The sequence below is a fragment of the Acanthochromis polyacanthus genome, chromosome 16 (assembly GCF_021347895.1).
Source record: "Acanthochromis polyacanthus isolate Apoly-LR-REF ecotype Palm Island chromosome 16, KAUST_Apoly_ChrSc, whole genome shotgun sequence".
In the NCBI taxonomy this organism is placed as follows: Eukaryota; Metazoa; Chordata; class Actinopteri; family Pomacentridae; genus Acanthochromis; species Acanthochromis polyacanthus.
The window spans coordinates 10615369-10635896 of record NC_067128.1 but is presented as its reverse complement, the minus strand read 5'-3'; the positions used below and the strand labels follow the sequence as shown (position 1 = coordinate 10635896).

At 41.7% G+C, this 20528-nt stretch overlaps 1 protein-coding gene across 1 annotated transcript in view; it reads right to left on the bottom strand.

Annotated features, from left to right (window-relative positions):
• The window catches only part of syne1a (spectrin repeat containing, nuclear envelope 1a), a 131769-nt gene that overhangs the window by 29793 nt on the left and 81448 nt on the right, over positions 1 to 20528 (bottom strand). Inside the window, 30 exon segments of the mRNA XM_051960973.1 lie at positions 81 to 251; positions 341 to 496; positions 593 to 748; positions 839 to 1015; positions 1119 to 1268; positions 1487 to 1669; positions 1815 to 1947; positions 2164 to 2360; positions 2523 to 2654; positions 2786 to 2959; positions 3053 to 3253; positions 3339 to 3458; positions 3564 to 3665; positions 3796 to 4011; positions 4266 to 4439; positions 4580 to 4708; positions 4941 to 5091; positions 5432 to 5532; positions 5693 to 5824; positions 6625 to 6816; positions 8923 to 9096; positions 9230 to 9424; positions 9914 to 10075; positions 10777 to 10890; positions 12699 to 12839; positions 15255 to 15485; positions 17976 to 18119; positions 19121 to 19303; positions 19497 to 19619; positions 20333 to 20518. Coding sequence (XP_051816933.1) covers positions 81 to 251; positions 341 to 496; positions 593 to 748; positions 839 to 1015; positions 1119 to 1268; positions 1487 to 1669; positions 1815 to 1947; positions 2164 to 2360; positions 2523 to 2654; positions 2786 to 2959; positions 3053 to 3253; positions 3339 to 3458; positions 3564 to 3665; positions 3796 to 4011; positions 4266 to 4439; positions 4580 to 4708; positions 4941 to 5091; positions 5432 to 5532; positions 5693 to 5824; positions 6625 to 6816; positions 8923 to 9096; positions 9230 to 9424; positions 9914 to 10075; positions 10777 to 10890; positions 12699 to 12839; positions 15255 to 15485; positions 17976 to 18119; positions 19121 to 19303; positions 19497 to 19619; positions 20333 to 20518 — 4800 coding nt within the window.

The window sequence follows — 20528 nt, the reverse complement described above, 5'->3', positions numbered from 1 at the left end:
AATTCCTCCACTGTTACATAGATGTTTTTTTTTCAGGAATGTGCAACTTTTCCAGAAAACTGTTTATTTTCACTCCTCACCTCCAGACTCTCCACCTGCTGCTGAACCGCCTCAAGGGATCCATTAAGGAGGTGCAGCCTGGACACAGAATACCTTCCCTCCATCAGGTAACCATTAATTTCTTCAGAAGCTCGCCTGTACAACGTCCACTGCTCCAGCACCAACCGCAGGCTCACTTTCATCTGACTTATCTGATAGGAATGATAAAGGACAAATATGTGTAAGTGTGGGAAAACTCAGGAATCATTCAAAATGTAGACAAGGGATGTGAGAAACTCACCATGTGGTCCAAATGAGCCCAGGATTGATTCAATCCTTTGAGGGTCTCCTTCACAACAGAGCAGGCTGCACCTTTCTTATCCTGGATCAGAGCGTTTCCTCGTTCTTCTGCTTTCTCTAGATCCTTCTCTTTTTCTTTCACTAATTCTTCCAACTCCTGCGAGAACAACATATTTTTATTTTGAGAAAATGTTACAGAGTTCCTAAAAAAACTCAATCATGTGTGGTATGTCTGGGCATGCTGTGTCTCTACCTGACAGTCTTTAAGTGCATTCTGCACCGATGCTACATCCTCTATCCTGTGTCTCTTCTTCAATTTCTCCTCCTGTAATGTCAGCCAGGTTTTCAGAGCCTGGACTCCATTTTCATGGTCTAACCAACCTTCCACAAGTCCTTCCAAAAGCTGAATCTAAAATCCAAAATAAGTAAGTAAGTAAATAGAGCAGGACAATTTAACAGTGCAATAATAGCAAACTTTTAACTACACTTCAAACATTACCTTTTCAGCAATAAGCCCCTGCAGTATCTGCCATCTCCTGTTCATAGCTCCCAGCTTCTCAGCAAAGTCTGTTTTGTCACTGCGCTTCCCCTCCACATCCTGACTGCTGATCTGCAGCACTGACTGGTTCACAAAGTCCACAGTCAACTGTTTACAGGTCAGATCTATACGGAAACCCTGTTAAATAAAGGTGAGACAGATGTGATGAGGGAGACAGAAACAAAAAAAGGTGGTTTGGCACAAACACTTTTTTAAGGAAGACTGATTTTTTTTTTTTTACCTTGTATTTTTGCAAGAAACTCTGGACCACCTCTGAGCCCACAGCTCCCATGATCTTGTCCTGGTCTTCCTCTATAATGTTCTCCATGAGAGAGATCCAGCTCATCAGCTCTGTGATGGCATGCCGTGATGCCAGCTTCTCCATCTGCAGCTGATGGCCCAGAGGAGAGGGATTACAACGGTACAACGTAACTAATACAGCATTATCAACTGTACCATGTCAACAGCAACACCAATTACCACTGGAAACCAAAAAAAAAATCTGACCAAATATTGAGTTCTGTACAAAATTCATTCTGAAGAAAACAATGTTAACAAAAAGTAGTGAATACTAGGGTCATTAACGTGTAACAGCTGCCTTTCTCAGACCTGGTGTAGCTTCTCTTGTACAACAGGGATACGAGTCAGCAGCTCAGCCCATTGAGTGTCGATTTGGCCCAGCGCTGTCCTCAGGCCAGCAGTATCTACCCTTTTTAATCGCATAAGTTGGTTGCCTGTGCTTAGCACAGAAGAACGCAAAGATGACTTCGCATCCACCTCTTTGGAAAACTCCTATAAGAAAGATAAAACAGTGGCAGAAGTTACATTTTGACTGTTCATTCAATAAACTGATCTGAAAACGGTGAATAGATATAATGAATTATAATCAATAATATAACTGGAATATTTTTGTGGCTGATGTGATAACATAGCTGACCAAGAAGGCACAGAGGTGATCTCTGACAGTCTCTAGCTCCTGAGGCACGGTCACTGACTGTGTTGTCCAAAACTCCAGCCTGTCCAGAGCCGACTGCAACCAGTGGCTCAACTCTGCTGACTCACTCTGGTACCTGTGATTTAAAAAGGACAAATTATGTTAGATCTAAGGGATATTCTTTGGCATTTTCGTCTTGATTACATGGTAACAGCGAAGAAGGACAGGAAATACTATACGCAGAGGCTATTGTGAGTTCAGCATACTCAGCTTCTCTGCGTCACAAACTGGATTACTGACGCACAAAAACAATATAATTGATTCAAAGATTTGTGCAACCACAGACTCTGACCTGCTCCAGTGTTTGAGTGTTGAGTCAAGGCGGTGCAGCTCTTTGTTGACCTTAGTGGTGGAGGAGAGCCAGTGCTCTCCTAGTTGTGTCAGCTGGTTCTCCAAGTCTGAACAGCCAACGGACAGAAGAAGCTTCTTGCCCTCCTCCAGAACCTGGTACAGCTGAGGTTGATGCTCCGTCAGACTGGCCTTCAGACACTACAAAAAGAGGGGAGGACAGGTTAATATCTGACTACTTAAAAATTCAGTTCTCTAAGAAGCATGTTTGACAAAAGATTTTAAGGTTGGTAAGATTTTGAAACTGCATGGATGCATTTATTTGTGATGTTATGTGTGTGTAGTTTGTATAAAGGTGCTGACCTGGTAAAGACTGATCCTTTCAACAAGTCTCTCTTCTGTCTCCTCCACCAAACCTACAGTGGGGATGCTGCACTCCACAGCCTCCAGCTGTCTACACAGAGCCTGATAGTCTTCCACGAGCCTGCTCCATGACTGTCAGAGAGAGAGAGGGGAGAAACAAAACAGTATTTTATCTACTATATTTTCTGTTCTCTGCTCCACTTGGAGCAGAACTGAATGAAACTGCACAGATACTTTTCCTTATAATTCATTGTTATTCCCACCTCCAGGATTCCCTCCAGCTCCACTCCCCTCCTGTGGGCCTGTTTGAGCACACTCTGAGCTAAAGCCATGGTTTCCTCCAGGGCTTGGCTTTCCCTCTGTACCACCAGACCAGACACTTTACTGTAAAATGTCTGTGTGAGGATCATATGGCATTCCAGACCCTGGAAAAACTCCTGTATTCAAGGAGAACATGTTTTAAAGACAATGTTAGAAAAGAAGTGGGCAAAGCAAGATTTTAGCAATTAAAAAAATCTACTCCTCCTTACTTTGTGTTTGTCCAATAACATCTGGACCTCTATGACAGATGCCACAGTCATCTTTTGGTCAGCAGCCATCTTGTCCTGAGCGGTGTCCACCAGGTCAGTGAGGTCATGAAGTGCAGCTTCATACTGAGCCTTCAGAGACAAGCCATGGTTCAGGCTACTCCGTCTAGAGCCCACCATGAGCACCAGCTCCTCATACGCATCCTAGGAAGAGTTATCAATATGTCAAACAATGACTATTACAGTGCTGAAATGTTAGGAGTACTATTGAAGAGAAAAGGGACAGTACTTGTAGTTTGAGTAGTTCCTGGTTGGAGGTTTGATCAGACTGGAGTGCCTCTGCTCTGGTCTTAAGCTCAGTGAGTCTCTGCTCAAACTCCCTCAGAGTTTCTTCCACCTCTGACAACGTCTACAAAAGACACAACATACTCATTTGAAATCTCTCCGTAGAAGTTTGTTAGGCATCTTAAATATACTTTTATTCTTGTGTATCTGCTGTTCTTTGGTGTCATACCTCTATCTGTTTGGATACAGGTCTGTCTGAAGTTCCAGCCATCTTCTGCAGCAAGTGGTGTTTACTTTCAGTCAGGGCTGTGAACAGCAGCCTCAGCTCATTCTGATGAAATAACAGAAACAATAGTAAAGACAACAGCAATGAAGCTGGCCTCCCTAATCATTAACAAGACACATCAAAACACCACCTGAATCAAAATCATACTGGCGGAGTAACAGTGTAGCTTTAAGACCTGGAATGTCGAGTGCTCCTGCAGCCTGTCCCTCATGCTGTCGCAGTGCTGCTCCAGGGCAGAGTTCAGCAGGCCCATCCTCTCCTGTAGGCCCTCGAGTGTGTCTTCCATCAGAGCTCGCTCCTCTCCTCCACACAGCCGCCCCTTTTCTCCACTCAGCAGGTCTCTGTACTGGTTCACCTCCCTTGCTATCTCCTTCAGCTGTTTATTCAGACCCTGGACAGAGCAGCAGTAGTGAGTTGGTACATGTCTCCACCAGAGTGCTGGTTGCTTATGCTTGTTATTGTATCTGCAACAGCCTCTGTTTACAGTGTCAGTACTGTACAAATGATCAGAGTTAATTCTAGACGAGTAGCAAATAAACATACATGTAATAATATAGCATTCATTTCCTGCTGTGATTTACATGTCAAACTATTCTATATCTTTATATGTGAATAAAACTGATCCTTGTTTTTGTTTGATCCTACCTCTAGATTTGAGAGTTGTGTCTCGGTGTCTTCAGACAGCAGCACAGGACCAGACAGCAGCTGATTCTCAGCAGCATCTAACCAGGTGGAGGCTGCTGATACTGCAGCATATAGGTCCTGCTGTACTGTTGCGCCTCCAAAAGACACTGCCACTTTATTCTCACCACCCGTTGCCTGTGAGGAGAAAATAATAAATATTTACTCCATGCCTTGAAAGCTGTCAGTAAGGATGTTTTTGTTTTTGGTTAAACATGCAAAAATCCCTGCAGTAGCATAAGTAAACAGAGATTAGAACAAGAAAATTTGCACTTCACCTCTTGAGCGATTAGCTCCAGGCTCTGGCTACAGGCCTCAAACAAAGCTCTGGGAGAGCGAGAGTCCTGGCTGACAGGCTCGCCCCTGAACACAACACTGGGACTGGACAGACGGGACCGGTGGAGAACCTGCAAAGAGCGATATATAAGAAAGGTATGAAGGTCTGACTGGCAACAAACATAACAATGACAGCGTGAAATTACAGAAGAGGAGGAAAACATATCAACAAAATACACATTAACCTTAAAAAAAGTCCTTCTAATGTAGGTCAAATTTAACAACATTTATTCAAAAACTTCACACTGAGAAAAACAAAATATAATTGAGAAAATACAAATTCATAGCATCTAGTGTGTATACCGGGCTAAGCTGGTCTTGTTCCAGGGAACTGAGAGAGAGCTGCAGCTTTGTGCTCTGATCTTTATTCAGGTTTTCCCATCTCAGTCTCAGCTGGTCCAGAGGAGACAAGGTTTCAGTTTCCAGCAACACTCCACCAGGGATGGACATCTCACTGTAAGAAGGAGCAGAGGTGTTGTCATTTAAAACTAATATCTGGTCCTGGCAAGGCAAGGCGATTTAAGCTGTGCTGTGTAAAACTGCATTGTAGTCAAAATCCTGATTGGAAAACATCAAAACAATTGTTTCTGGATTATTTTTTTAAGGATGGAACATAGCCACAATGAATTCAACATGGCATAAACATGTCTGTTGACTAATATAGGTCCAAAACTCAGCCAATAGAAGTGTGGAGAAGTGTGACTCGAGTGTACTGTATATTGGTATTTTCACTTGTGTACTACCTGTAGTTTAGAGCATGTGAACCAAAAGCTGTGGGCACTCAGTATAATTACCTGTCCCCATTGGGAGTGGTCTGTTGGCTGAGTAATTCTTCCCCAACACTGGCAACAGACTGAAGTAGCCTCCTCTGCTCAGCAACTTGCTCTTGTAGCTCCTAGAATACAAAAGACCTGTATGAGACTCATCTACAAGATTTAACTGATTTAGTTTAAAAACTACACATGAGGTAGTCAGAAGCAAAGCAGTTAAGACTGGCTCTGCACAGGCAAGTTAAATATATGTAAAAAGATACAAAAGTTCAGCTTCAGTCTTACCCTCTGTCGAAGCAGGTTGTCGTGGTGCTGCTGTGTGCGTGTTGAGCGGGCCTGAGACAGCCAGTCCTGAACATTAGGACTCTGGGACAGAGATGAGTCTGGGTCACTGTCCTCCTGCTCCTGCAATGAACCCTGGGACACAGATAGATACCAAGGGTAAGAAGAGAGTTTAAAACAACGATGTTTAGTTTCTGCCATCACTTTTACTTCCAGGTGACTTTATCACCAAAGTAAAGTGATGTTTTTAGAAGAGACATTAAAGACGTTGACATGAATCTGTTTTATTAAACATTAAAGTACTGTGCAAGTCCTAAGAACTAATAAAAATACTGAAATATAGATTGCTGTCAGCAGTTCACATTGCCTAAAAAGTAACTGTAGTATCTCAACAATAAAAAAACTGAGTTTAATTGGTTAAGTAATGTCATCTGTAACCAAAAGTTATGTTAAGCTTGGCTAGCAATGAAAATGCATGGAACTGTCTTTGTTAATACGTTTCAGTGAAATCTGAGATGTGACAGAGGAAAACATGTTTTTGCTCAAATGGGACATAAAACACAGAGCAAAAAGGTCATGTTGTGTCATCAGAAACACACCTGAAGCACCGCATTTAGTGTTTGCATGTGATGAGTTAGCATCCTTTTGTCTAGTGTCTAAGGCCTATTGTGAGACACACAGGCTGTTGTTGTTGTTCCATAGTAGAAAACAGTGGACTTTTATGAAGGAACATGAAATGACCTTTAGTACTTTCTGCACAATACTACCATTGACTCTGTAACCCAATTCAACATAATGCAGCACAGCACAAGCTAAATGACACAGAGGCAGATAGGCTGAAAAATGTGTGGGCCTTTGGATGGTTCGGACACTGAATGCACGGATACAGAGAGATGAATTTAAATCGTGGGAAAACAAAACAGACAATATCTCACCTGTATGTCAACCTGCTTGTCCTGCAGCATCTGTTGCAGCTCCATCAGGCTATCCTTGAGGGAGCGCAGTTTGAGTGAAAGTTGCTCTGCCTCTCCTTTGGTTTCAGCCCGGCCCTCCAACAGCAAGCTCTCACTGTGGACGGATAGCTCTGACAAGTAGGATACCTTCTGCTCGATCTCAAACAGCATGTTCTAAAAACACAAAGAGATGCAGTTGATAAAAATAAAGCAGTATCTTTTTGTAACTCAACACGTCATTATGTCTTCCAGGCGGAACCTATTTCCCTCAGTCCTTTACTTAATATTTGAAAAGAAACAAGAGTAAAAGAGGCCCTCCCTTTCCATGTCCAGACTAAGTGTGAAAAGTACCAACAAGTGTATAGAAATGGAAAAGAGGGGGGTTAAGGTTGTGTCACTTCTTTCAGAAAGGGATAAAAGGGCTCTTAGCTGGAATGGAGAGGACACTCTCCTCAGAACATTTTCATGCAATACAGTGTTTCATATAGCCCGTTCCCTTCCGTCTCGAGCTGTTGCTCTAATCATTCAGTTCTCTCCTCTTTCTACCCAAAAGCCTCCTTATAGTATTGTAATTTAAATTTCAAAACAGCTCCTTCTATTTTTTGGCCCAGGATAAAATAGCTTTTGTAGGTTTTGTTTTTTTGTTCTCACTGATGCAACGGCAAAATAAGTAGAGTTTGCTACAGGGTAATGCAATGTGTGCCTCAAGTTTGGACTTGGGAAGTTTTTGCATGGACTGATGACACACTACGCTTAAGTGGTTTTTAAAGCTGCTTACAGTGAGATGATTTTCTTCTGTTTAAATGAACAGGCTGTGATTGTTTGAATACCTAACAAGGTAAAATCAACTAAAACTGAGAATAAAAAATACAAAAAAAAAAACATACTTTAAAGCACAAACCTTACTCATCTGGTATCACACTTAAATGAAAACGTTTCTTTGATCATTACTTATTGTAAGTTGTTATTCAATGATTTTACTCCTCCCTGCCAGCCCAAGTTCCTCCACTTTGGTGCTTTTCTCGCCTCCATATTTCTCTAAGGTCATATCCTGTAACACATTTTGTCCTTTCCAGTGTGTCTATACTGAAATAATCTATGCTTGCAGACAGTTTTTACCCCGTGGAGATGAGATCTGCATGTGCAGGACCTTTAGACCTGAGCGCCACAGGAGGCATATGTGAGTTATAATCAGCTTACTGTCTCCCAGCTGCTACGAATAAACTACAACACTCTGATTTACTTTGCCTGAGCAACAGAACTAACATTATTACTGCTAAGAAGCCAACTGTGGAGTGTCCTGTGATGAATGATAAAACATATATTTATATCATTTCAGTCAGTTAGATCACATGTATTGCAGATGTAGATTATTTACAATATCGGTATTTAGCATCTGTCTTGACTCCCCACAAGGTTGTGATAAAAAACAATGTTGTAGCTTTCTATTACAGCATCGAGATCTCAAAGACCAGGGACGCTAGCCTGAAGATATTGATGTATTTGATATCATATTTGATATTTATTGACAATATTTGTTGACAATTGTTTCTATGCGCAATGCAAGATCAACCTAATTCAAAACTGTCTCATACATATAAAAGCCTTTGACAGTGACACAACTGTGACTTAGGCACCCAGTAAAAAGCATCGCTTCCTACCAAAACCCTGAATAGAATCTTTACAAGGACATGACTGTGGCCACTGCTGCTACCGTTTAGCCACGGATGCTAATTACCCCACAGATAAAAGCAATGTTACCATGGAAACATGTCTGAGTAGGGGAGCAATCCTGACGAAAGAATGTTTGAGGACGAGTAAGGTCGGGCCCTAATCCTAATCCCAGAGTCTTAATCCTAAAGAAGTGTCTTTTTTGGACAATAAATGGCTCCTATTCTGTTCTGTTTTACAGCATTCAGATATTCTGTAAAATCTCTTCATTTTTTCTGGTTGCTGAGAATAAACTGAACAGTTTACATGCGACGAAAATAATGACAATATGATACCAAGAGAATGACTCCATGGATAGGCACTAGTTCTGGAACAGTTTAACAACACTTCAATCTAGCATTCGACAGCTTCATCAAAAACAGAACAGCAGCATTCATTCATTCTTACTGTGCATTAGCCACTTATTGGAATCCCAATTAAGAAGTTTTCCTCAACTGTGTCAGCTGAGGAAAAACTCCGGATAGGAGAAGTTGTCACTTTTATTCTTGATAAACCAAGCTCAAATGTTTTCACTGCTCAAATATTTGAGAGCAAAAATGCCAGTCTCACCTGACAGTCGATGAGCTGCTCCTCCATGTCCAGGTCTTCATTTTGGGGCTGAAGTGCAGAGCTGAGAGTAGCCCGAGTGCTTAGCAGCCAGTGGTCGAGCTCCTCTGCCTCGCTGTGGTAACGCTGCAGCGCCTGTTCCTGTCGCTGCTCTTCTAGCTGTTCACTTAGTTTCTCCTGTAGTGGCAAATGTCACGTGTTAATATTCCTAGATAAAGCTCATGAGCAGTTTAAAACAAAGAGAGTATACAGAGGCGCAAGATACACTAGAAAAAAGATCTGAGAATCCAGGACATTTTCCAGCACACACCTCCAGCAGCTGCCTCTTCCCAGAAGCCTTCATTCGAATGGTGGCCATCCTTTCTCCCAGCACAGTGAGAGTGGACTGAAGGGCCAGTTGGTCACCAGCATCCCCATCACTGTCGCTGTCTGCCAGCTCCTCTGAGAAACATGTCTGCAGCTCACCAATCTCATCCTGCAGCATGAGGATCTCATCCATCAGAGCCTAGACGGACAGCGATTACAAATATGTGAAAGGTCAAATTTTAAAAAAAAAATCTGTTGGAAGAAAGAGAGCTGATGAGAAATAATGAAGAAAGGGCTGAAAAGCAGACAGTGAGAGGGCAGCAAAAGAGAGTTTGTCCAAACTGCCTGACAGTGGTGTTACAAAAAGGAACTGAATCGGCCATAGCTGTGATGTTGGCATAGCAACAGAGAACAGTGCCATGCAGTTTGTGCAACCATTGCACGGCCTCAGGCAACATTAAACCCCTCAGTCATTCTCTGTTTTCCCAGAGTGGGCTTGTTTATTGTCATCTTTGTCTTTGCGCGAAGAGATGTCCCCTTTCTTCTTTAATGACAACAGTTCATATATTATGCTGCTACTTTCACTATTATTAAATGTACTGTACTTTGATCCTCTGCTTTAAACAATGGATGAATACAATTTTTCCAATACCTCCAGACCCCTGTGACATCCCCAGCTCTCTCTAACCTGGTGTGCAGCCATCTGACTCTCAGGGGTCTTGCTGGGCTCCAGGCCCTCATTGAGCGCCCCCTCGATGGACTCCATCTTAGTGGAAATGGACTGGAGAGATTCCTGATAATGTTGCTGCCGCTCCAGAGCTTCATACAGGCTCTTTTGCTTCTCGCTGATCTGTGACAAGAGAGAAATGATTGCAAAATCAAGGCGTTAGATGGAGTTTGTCTTGTGATTGGAGAAGCCAGAACTAATGTGAGATCTGAGGCTCAAGTTTCAGTCCAAAATTGGCTATACTGTAGTCTTGCTAAAGATGAGAGACAAAGACAAACTTATGATACATTTTTGTGATAACTTTCATAACAATCTAATAGTGTCACAAATCTACAATCTTAAAAGTAACTATGTGGATTTCTTAATCCTGTTCTTGACTCAGTCACGCCAAAATTTTGTAGTTGTGACAGAAAAAAAAGTTTTTGAACACTCTTAAAATTTTACACAATCTTAAATATTATCATGAAATATTTGTGGAAAAATCTCTTTTGGGTTTCAAAAGGTGTGGCTGCATTAGACAGACACAAACAAATACAAATTAGATTTTTGTTGTTTATTGTCAACAAGAAAAACAAAACTAAATTCCACCAGAACGACCCAATACTCAAAATTTCTTACTTCTATGGAACCAATCAATTTAAAGATTTAATGACTTTGTTTAGGATTTGTTCAGTATCATGGCTGTGATTGTACTAAAATAAATTCTTAATGCAATATACTTGCAAATATATGAGTTGTCGGAAAACTTTTTTTCCACCACTGTGTGCAAGTATAACATAGTGATATTTTTTGTGACCTCATTTAGCTGAATGAACCCGACGTACCACGTTCTTGAGTGTTTCCCAGGATCTCTGCAGGTCATCCAAATTAGCAGCGCTGGTTTCCAGAGATGGGTCATACAGTTCCTGGAGCGGTGCTCGGTTTAGTGTGCCTCGACCCTGTGGCACGACACAGTGAGTGTGGGCTTCATTAGTGTGTCAGAGCGATGAACGTTCGCTTTTTGACATTCACAGCGTATTCTATATCTGATATGTCCTGATGTCCCCAAACATACTACAAACAATGACTTTAAATCGCCACATTTGGAGCAAATATGCCGAATATGTATTGGTGAACATACATGCTACTAATAATGCACAAATTTTGAATAAAGTAATAGCAACAGTTCAAATAAAAATGTGTTAAGAAATTTACAGGATGTCACATTTCCTCTTGAAACTTAAACTGAAATGGCAAATGAAGTCAAGAGCTATGATTTAATGGTTATGGTATTTCTCTGTAATGGTAGGTTCAGCTACCACATTCACACCGCCACAAAAAGGATTTCTCTCAAAATCTAAGACTAGTGAGGACTGTCTATGAGCTGTGAGTAAAATTTCTTAGGTTCCTTGTCTGATGTTTTGACTTTAGATTCAGTTATATTCTCCACTATTATACCTTCCATGTATAGTTTTCTAATTTCCCAGTTGCCTTTGACCTTAACAGATTTTCTTCTTAAAACAGTGAACCACAATGACACGTCACAAGACAGAAATCCTGTATTTCGCAATAATAACAACAACAAAAAAACGCAACAATGACCTTTGCTATTTCTCTTGGACCAACAACGTTCTGCTGTTTCACTGCTGCATCAGCATAAGTAAAAGGCTGCGCAAACATGCTTTCTGCTTTACTGCATCTACGCTATGCTTGGAAAATGCCACCTCTTCATTGTTATCACAGCGAAAACCCAAGCAGCAAAGAAAATTTCTTCAGCAAAGTAAATATGTAAACATAGTGCTGATAAAAACAGAAGCAGGGACAACACAACAGCTCTCCAGCTGCCTCAAACACACAATACACTGTATTGATTGCGGCGCAGATGGGGAGGACATTGTTTGGTGGTGGGAGTCAGCTTGAAGTGGTGGTGGAGACAATGGAAGGGTTGGGATGCAGAAATAACATGTCCATCTTAACTGGTAATTCGGTCACATAGTTAATACTTTTAAAATCATATATTGACAGAAATACAGTAAGATGAAGGTATTTGTTGCAATAATATCTTAAAACTAACTCTCTAAACCCTAATTACCAAAATTATGCCATTTATAAGAGCCAGAAACTATAAAAACACAAAGAATCTCTTAAAAATCTTTGCCAGATCTAAGTTTAAAAATGTGACACTGCATCAAAATCCCTTTATTCCACACAGCTCATTAAAAAAAAAATCAATATGGAAGCAAATTAAAAATGTATGTAGAATATATATATTGTTTGTGGAGTTACATTTTTTTCTAGCATTCACAATTGTAACTGTCATACTGCACCAAAGACATCTCTGAGTAATCTCTACTTCAAGCCATGGTTGTGCCGTTTCCTTACATTGCAGTGAAAAATTAGCCCACAGTGAGTAAAAATGTGATAGGAGCAAAGAAGCATGTTCAGAAACTAATCAGGGTTTAGAAGGTTAAATTTAAAATCTGCAGTAGAAGTATCCATCAGTGTAACTGAATGGAAGAACATGTAAAATGGTAAATGACAGTTTTTAATTATTTTCAACAGAAGATACAGAAGACAAAATATTGGTTTGCTGACGCTTTAAGATGGACATTTTTACTTCAAACGTTAAGATGGTGACTTCGTATGATGATTGCGATGACAGAAAATTTGAGGTGTAATATGTAAGACGGACACGAGTTGTATGGAAGCTGGGCAGGCCCGGTAGTGCTGGAGGGCTTTGGAGATTAGGAGGGGGGATTTGCAGTACCTGGTTAAGAGGAGCGTCAGTGTTAGCCCCCGGAGAGGGGGAGCGGCAGGCAGGGGGAGAGGAGACCTCGCTGTTGGTTCCCTCCTCCCCTGACTCCTCTGTCACAGGGGAGAGGAGTGTGTGGCAGCGGCCGGCTGTCATCTGACCACACACACACACCGCACACAAAACACACACATCAAAGAAGCAGGTGGAATAAAGGGAGGAAGACGAAACAGAAAACAACCAGATCAAAGGAGTGAGGAGACAGAGAGAGAGAAAAATGAACAGGGAGAAGAAAAGAATATAAAAATTAATGGGGAAGTGCAGGTTAGGTAGATTGCAGTGAGCACACACTTTGCTGATTAAGTAGACAGTGAGTAATCAAATAACACAGAAAGGAGGCCCATCAGATCACATTAAACACTGCAACGCTTTTGCTGTAGCGCAGCATTACTGGGGCATAATTCACTGGAGCATTGCTCTGCGCTAGAATGAATGAACAGCAGACTTCACTGCCAGTGGATGAGCCACCCGGCTGTTTCATTGAATACATCAGGGTAAAGGAATGGCCCTTACCAGGAAACCGACGATCACACATGCAGTGATTGTTCACACCACACAGTTATCCAAACATACCACAGAGCTACAGTTTCAGAACCACAGTAATTTCCTTTTCATCAAAAGTATAATTCTTTTTTTAACTGGCACCTAAACACCGTCCATATTGTAGGAAAGTTTTAATGTTTTCTTCAATGTTTTAACAGGAATCTTGAAAATGTAGAACAAGATCACTCACATAGTTTGACAAAGAAGTACTGTTAAAACTGGTATGTTTAAAGTAAAAAAGAACACCACCCTATGGACATTAAGAAGATGCTGTCTAATGGAAATTCCCATTAGTATAAAGGTCTAAACTTAAACAAAGAAAGCTACAGCATGTCATATCTCACAGAGCCTGGGCCTGGTGAACACAGCAGCAGCTGTCCTAGAAGTAGCACAGTTGTCAGTGTGCCTGCATGCTTCAGTAGAGAGGCAGAGCTGAAATGTGAGCCAAGCCCAACTGGGATGCCTTTTGGCAGTTAATGCAGAACTCGGTCTACCGACTCAGGACCTTCGGAGGACTTTTTCCCGGGTTTATGATGCAATGCAACGCAACAAAGAACATCAGCACACCGACGTTTGTGGGAAACTCAGTGGTTCTATACAGTGAGCTTCATTGAAACTGAGCAGCACTCTAGCTGCACTGTGGTAACAATGATGACATGAAAACTATGTTAAACAGACAGAACTCAAGGATATCAGCAGTCCATGAAACACGTTTATCTCCACCATTACTAGACACACAAACCTGTCATGCTCGGCTAACGCACACACATGCAGTAATATCCTGTTTCCTGGCCTGCTGAGAGACGAAACACACCACAAAGAACCGCTAAAGGATGACATACGGTGGTAGCATGCAGACAGATTCAGTCGAATATGAAGCGAAGTGAATGACAAAGCAAGATATTCCTGCAGTGAGACACTTTAGAAGACAGCCAAGACAGTAACACTTGAAATGCAGATAAGATGAGGGAGAGAAGCGCAGATTATTTGTGTGAAATACCAAAATCACACACAGAACAAGAGAGAACCCCCCAAAAAATACTAATATAGGAAATTTAGAACCTGATACAGTACTGTGCAAAAATGTTAAGCATCTCAGAGATTCAGATTCTCATCCATCACATATCCTGATTTGTACTTGGGCTGTGCGATCCCAGATTCACTCTATACCATGACCACAACCCCAAGCATACAGTCAGATTCTTCAAGTGCTATCTTTACTGACAAAAAGAAGATGGTTCCTTCAGCACAGGACTCTACAGAGCTGATCTGAACATCATCAAGTCAGTCTGGGATTACATGAAGAGACCGAAGCAAACGAGACGCCTAAATCCACAGATGAACTGTGGCAAGATCTCCAAGATGGAGCAGCCAAGAGCCTTGAATAGCTGCCTAAAGCTACGTGATCACACCACATATTGACGTGACTTTTCTGTTTATTTGACTTACTATGACATAAACTGATTGTCAAACACTATTGTGTCTTCTCGCTGTATTTTAAAAACCTCCTCACGTTACTTTTATTGCCTTTGGGGAAGCACTGTATATATTTACTTGTCATGAGACACATGTTTAGTTCAGGGTTAGGGTTGTTACCTTGGAATTTAGTTATACAGATATAACTCTACAGTTGTTACCACAGAAATAAGAAGAGTAAATAAAAGGAGTTAATCCTGTAATCGTAACTGTCATCAGATGTCCTCTAATTTGGGATAACTTATGGATAAGTAAGCTAATTACATTGTCGTGAAATAAACTCTATGAATCCTCTAGAGACGCCAAAATGACCTGTAGGGATCCCTGAATTGTACTTTGAGAAGCTGTGGTTTTGACAGACAACAGAGGAACAGAGCCTAAGAAACCATATGCAGACACAAACACAAACACAAACATGGATGAGTACACATGCGCACAAAAGCCATTCAATTTGCACATGTGTGGGAATCCGAAAACTGCTTCGCCACTCACCATGACTACAGAGGGGTGTGCAGGAAGCTGCTTGGTGGCAGCTGTGGTGATGTTGGCTACAGCGCTTGGCAGCTCCTCATCACTCAGCTCCTCCATGCCGTCTGAAAGGCCCTCCACCTCGCTGACAGTCAGCAGCATGGTGGCGTGTTTGGCCTTCACTGTCAACATCTTACACTTGGAGTGGAGCGAGGCGATCTGCTCCTGGTAGCCACGGATCTTCTGGGCTAGCTCCTGTCAAAACATCCCCCCAAACAGAAAACACCACCACCCTCAGGATAAGGAGAGTGTAGCTCAGTCCACAACAGAAGATCAATAGTTCCCAGCTAAATAGGATCCTGTAAAACTGAGTTGGTTCAGCGCTGAATGTGGTGCCGGTTAGATGGGAGTAAGTGGAGCGAACGCATTCTCTTCTCTCCCTGGTCTCTCGCTTTTGGCTTCAGCGTGTAAGTGTAGAAAGAGAATAGCACTGCCTCACTCTCTTTTCTCCCCTCTCTGTCTCTCTCTTCTGTATCTCTAAACCAATCGGAGCAGAACAGAGGCGGGTGACTCAGATCGGTGGTGAGGCTAACAGACAGGATGTTTGGTTGAGGCAGAGAACCTCGCAGCAATAGTTCAAAATCCCTCAGACACTCCCTCTCGTACACATACACAAACGGCAAGGAAAAACAGGAAGTGACCTCACTGTCCACACCTCCCCCCTCCAGTGCCGGCTGCTTCCCTGCTCCGCCAATCTATGGGCAGATTCCTTTCAACAAAAGAGAGCCGCAAGGAGAGAGGGAGTGCTCATGGAGGAAGAATGACAGAGATGGCATCAAATTACAGCTATGCTACGAGCAGGCAGACTGGGTCCAGCCCTTACTTCCCTCCTCCTCCTGGCCCTCTGCTCCTTCTGTCCCGCAGATGGTGAATGCACTGATAATCAGGTCATGTGACTAACTGGGCCAGTGGACTTGCAGCTCTCTGCTCAGCTTAGAGATCAAACTTAGACATAAACATACAGCCAAGCCACTCAATATCAATAAAGAGACTGCAGCAACAATAAAATATCTACAAAAAACACCTCAGTTCATATCTTCCTTGTGCAGTTCTGAAAATAGATAATCTGTCAGAATCATGCAGGGGTAAAGTTAAAATGTAATAAAAAAGATGTGCTGTCTCTGCTTCTCTGCAGGTTTTTGCTACTCCCCCCCCCCCCCCCTTCTCGATCTTGCTCTCCGCATGGGAGATCAAACGCACTTACTCAGCAAAATGAAACTGCAGAAAGCACAAGGCTCGAATAGCTCAGGTGAAAACTGTAGCGATGGCATCTATCTGTGCAGATTATATTTATATGCGGCATCAGATAAAAGGAGGAATGCGCCTGTGTTGGGCTTGCAGAGGCACAACACAATACTGTCCAAGAATTTATGTACGATGGCATGGTTTGAAAAATGTACGGTTAAAAGGGATTAATCTTATATGCATTTATTGTGTGATTTCTATAGTGCACAAATCAGTTAAAAGCCCTTTCAGTTTCAATCAAGACGGCTGAATGTCTAAATGACTACTGTACACTCTGGCTTAGTCATAAGGGTTGTCAACAACTATTTTAAGATGCACTGTAAATTTCCTGCTGTTATAACTTCTCTTATTTTGTTCTTTTATGCAGTAACAGTACAGGAAATACACAATGACTCAATTTCTGTTTCTCTCTTTCAGCTTTTTGATGCTTTAAAAAGTGGAAGTCGTCATCAGCGTCATTTCCTCAAGTGTCAAACATATTGCCTTTTGAGGACAGGGAAAATGAGAAAGTTGTAGAGCTCTACAAGAAACATGCTGCCATCTGATTTGTTAACATTCTGATGTGTGGCGATCATCTACAGTCAGTCTAAATGAAACTCTATTGTGCTGCTGTTAGTTCATGGGCTATCTTGTCATAACAAGCTGTGCATTGTGTGACTAGACACCATTTCAGTGTAAATATAATATCTTTGGTGTGGGGCTGTTTTTTTATAGAACATGATAGACTATACAATGATATTTTAGGCAATATGAACTTTGAGTAGAGTTAGCAATAAGTTGCTTTCTGTTTCAGTGTCACAGTGGCTGCACACAAAGCACATCCCATCTCGGTCACTGAGGTCAGCAGATCAGGTTTTACTGGTGGTGCCAAAGACTGAAAAGAAATCGAGAGGGGATCGTGCTTTTTCTGTGGCTGCTCCTAGATTGTGGAATGAACTCCCACTACATATCAGATTGGCAATCTCTTTTAAAAGCGCATTTTTTTAACTTGGCGTATGGCTCAGCTTAGAGCTGGCTTTTATTGTACAACCTGTGTTTTATGTCGTATTTTTATGCTCACACTATTTTATTTGTATTTTATTTATTTTATTTTTGTTTTAACATGTACAGCACTTTGGTCGACAGTGTCGATTTTTAAAGTGCTTTAGAAATAAAGTTGATTGACTGATTGATTGAAAGCAAAGTAAATGTTTTCCAAGTCAGGCAGAGCAGAACTTCACTGCCCTGTACTTAACTGCATCAGATACTTTTCGGAGCGAGGCCTTGTTGCTCAAAGTCCAATCTCACAGCTGCTCTTAAGTCTGAATGGGAGGAAATCCCTTCAAGCAAGTCACAAAATCTTAGAGCAATAGCTCTTTGTTTAATTTGCGGATATGTTGTATAACACTTACATAAAAGCTGTAAAGATAAGAAACAAGTGTGTGTTGTGTCCTCTCGTACCTCATGGTGGTGTATCTGAGCCTGAAGTTCCTGTATGTTACTGGTGGAGACAGGACGGTCCTGAATGATGCGGTGAGCTTCCTCGATTAATCTCTGGAGGTTCTTCACCTCCTGTTCATATTGCTCATACTGCACCACAGCTTCCTGTCAAAGACGAAATAAAATGTCTTTGGTAGAAAGAAAGTAAAACATCAACAAATGATCACTGTAGGTAAATGATCATTTCTTTTGCCTCTTTTCACAGGGACGTCGAAGGTCAGTGTCACCTACAGAAGTCATCTGAGTCGAGTAATTTCTTCCCTTTTATATGCCACAAAACTACAATGATGCTGATTACTACATGTACCATATCTGTCAGTAAGTGCGTCCACATGCTTATTCTTTCGTGGCATTTATCAGAACAGGATAAACAGACAGCATTTTCAAATATAAAATCTTACATGTTGCTGATACTTAAGCACTTCTTCTGTTTACAGTCATCCTATGACAAAATTCAGAACACTATCGTAAGCGTTTGGATCTCAGTATGTATATAAGCAGTTTATCTCAAATTTGACTCTGAGTCAGAACAATGCGAGAACATGACAAGCTATTCATTTCAATTCTGGTTTGACCAAATGTGTTTGAATAAAGTGGCTGAGATGCTTTAGGTGTCTTTCCCTTTGAAGGCTCGTCTTCACAACAAGTAGCTTAACAGCAAAATCAGCTCAGAACCAAAGGAATGGAGGAAAACACCAGTCTGATGGAGGCGGAAAGAAAAGACAGACATTCCAGAGAAGGCTTGTTGTGACACCACAAGCAGAACTGAGAGCATCCACTCCAACAGGTGATCAAGTAAAGTGACACAGTTCTTCTCGGTTGCTTAGATGTTCTTGTTGTATATCTACTTGATTGGCAATCTAGCAATTTTGATGATTTAGGTTAAGAAATATAATATAATACAAAAATGCACGATCTTGGGAGTCTTATCACACTGACTGGTGATGTAATCCATTTCCAGAATTAAATTATCTCTAAGCTCTGCTATTCATTGAACAGTTAAGTAGATCATTTGCCAGATATGTAGCCAAAGGTTAAGTCTTCACCTTTGGCTACATATCTGACAGCTGACCAGCAGTATTCATAACACAAGGACTGCCCTCTACCTGCAGGATGTTGCATTGCTGTATTGTTGTATGCTGCAGTTGGCTAGCTTCTTGTTGCAGACTCTGAGCTGTGCGGCAGATCGGCAGACTGGCCACTACTTCTTCTGGTAGCCGGAGGGCGCTCTGACACTGCTGTACCGCTGCCACTTGCTGCTTAAAGCCCTCCATTTCCACCAGCAGACGCTTACAGGAGAATAAAGAGATGTTAGTTAAAACAAAGAACTGTCAAGCATGTAATTAAGTAACACTGTGTCTAAAATTTGCACGTAAACTGGTGCAAGTTCTGAGTCAATATCATAATGCAACTGTAAGCACACAATGTTTACTGTGGATATGAAGTACCCCTCTGAATCTACTTTAATTGTAAATTGTTTACCTGTCTCTGTGTGAGCTGCTCTCTGAGGCTGAGCTTGTTGAGGTCAGGGGAAGCAAGAGTGACCTGGATCTGGTCTACAGCAGCATGGAGGCTCTTTACCTCTGCCTCAAGACGCAACATGTCCTTAGGAAAGATCCAGATATAGCATATGAAAGGAAAGCACATGTGGGCAAAGTAACATCTAACATTTATCATAAACTAATAATGTAGATTCTTTTCAAAGTGAAAATCAGACTTGGGCAAAACAGATAATCAAAATCATTAGTGCTGATGCAGATCTAGTTTTTTAGGCATTCAATCCTGCAAAAAGTTTTTTTTTTTTTTCCAGTTTAGTTGGAGCTCTGAATAGTGAGCTGTGTGAAACATTCATTTGCAAATTCTAACCGAGCTAGATGTATTTAATGGGAATGAAACGAAATTACAAGACGCTGCAAATTAAGCTTGTGCTCTGCAGTGTAGACCTAGACAAAAATATAACTCGCAGGAGGAATTGTAAACAGATTTCGAATCCACAATGTTATTAGCAACAATCAGCAACAGACTGTCATGTGGGAACCAGCTGCATGACAATCAGATTAGCGTAACTGATTACTTCGACACAGCTTAAAACAGAGCATTCCATTATGATGGTGTAATACTTGGAGAGTGACCATAAGGGGGCAATGTTGCATTGTGGCTCTGAAAGGATGTGCACCTCTTGTTATGCATCAAAAGGTTTGGATTTATGAGGTGGAATTTTTGACAGTTTAACAGAAATGACGATCATTTGATCACAGTAAGTGGGGAAAAAAATGAGGAGGCGTTACCAATGTTTGACTCTTCTAATGTGTATCTACCTTAGCTGCATCTTGCAGACTCTGGAGGCGAGTCTTGGCAGTTTGCTGCAGCTCTTCTGTGCGTCTGCTGAGGTGTTTCACCTGCTGGCTCCACCCCTCCGTCTGCAACACATCTGCCAGCTGCCCCTCCCTCTCCCGCATGGCCTCCAAGTCACCATGGAGACCTCGACACTCCCGCAGCAGAGCCTGTCACCAA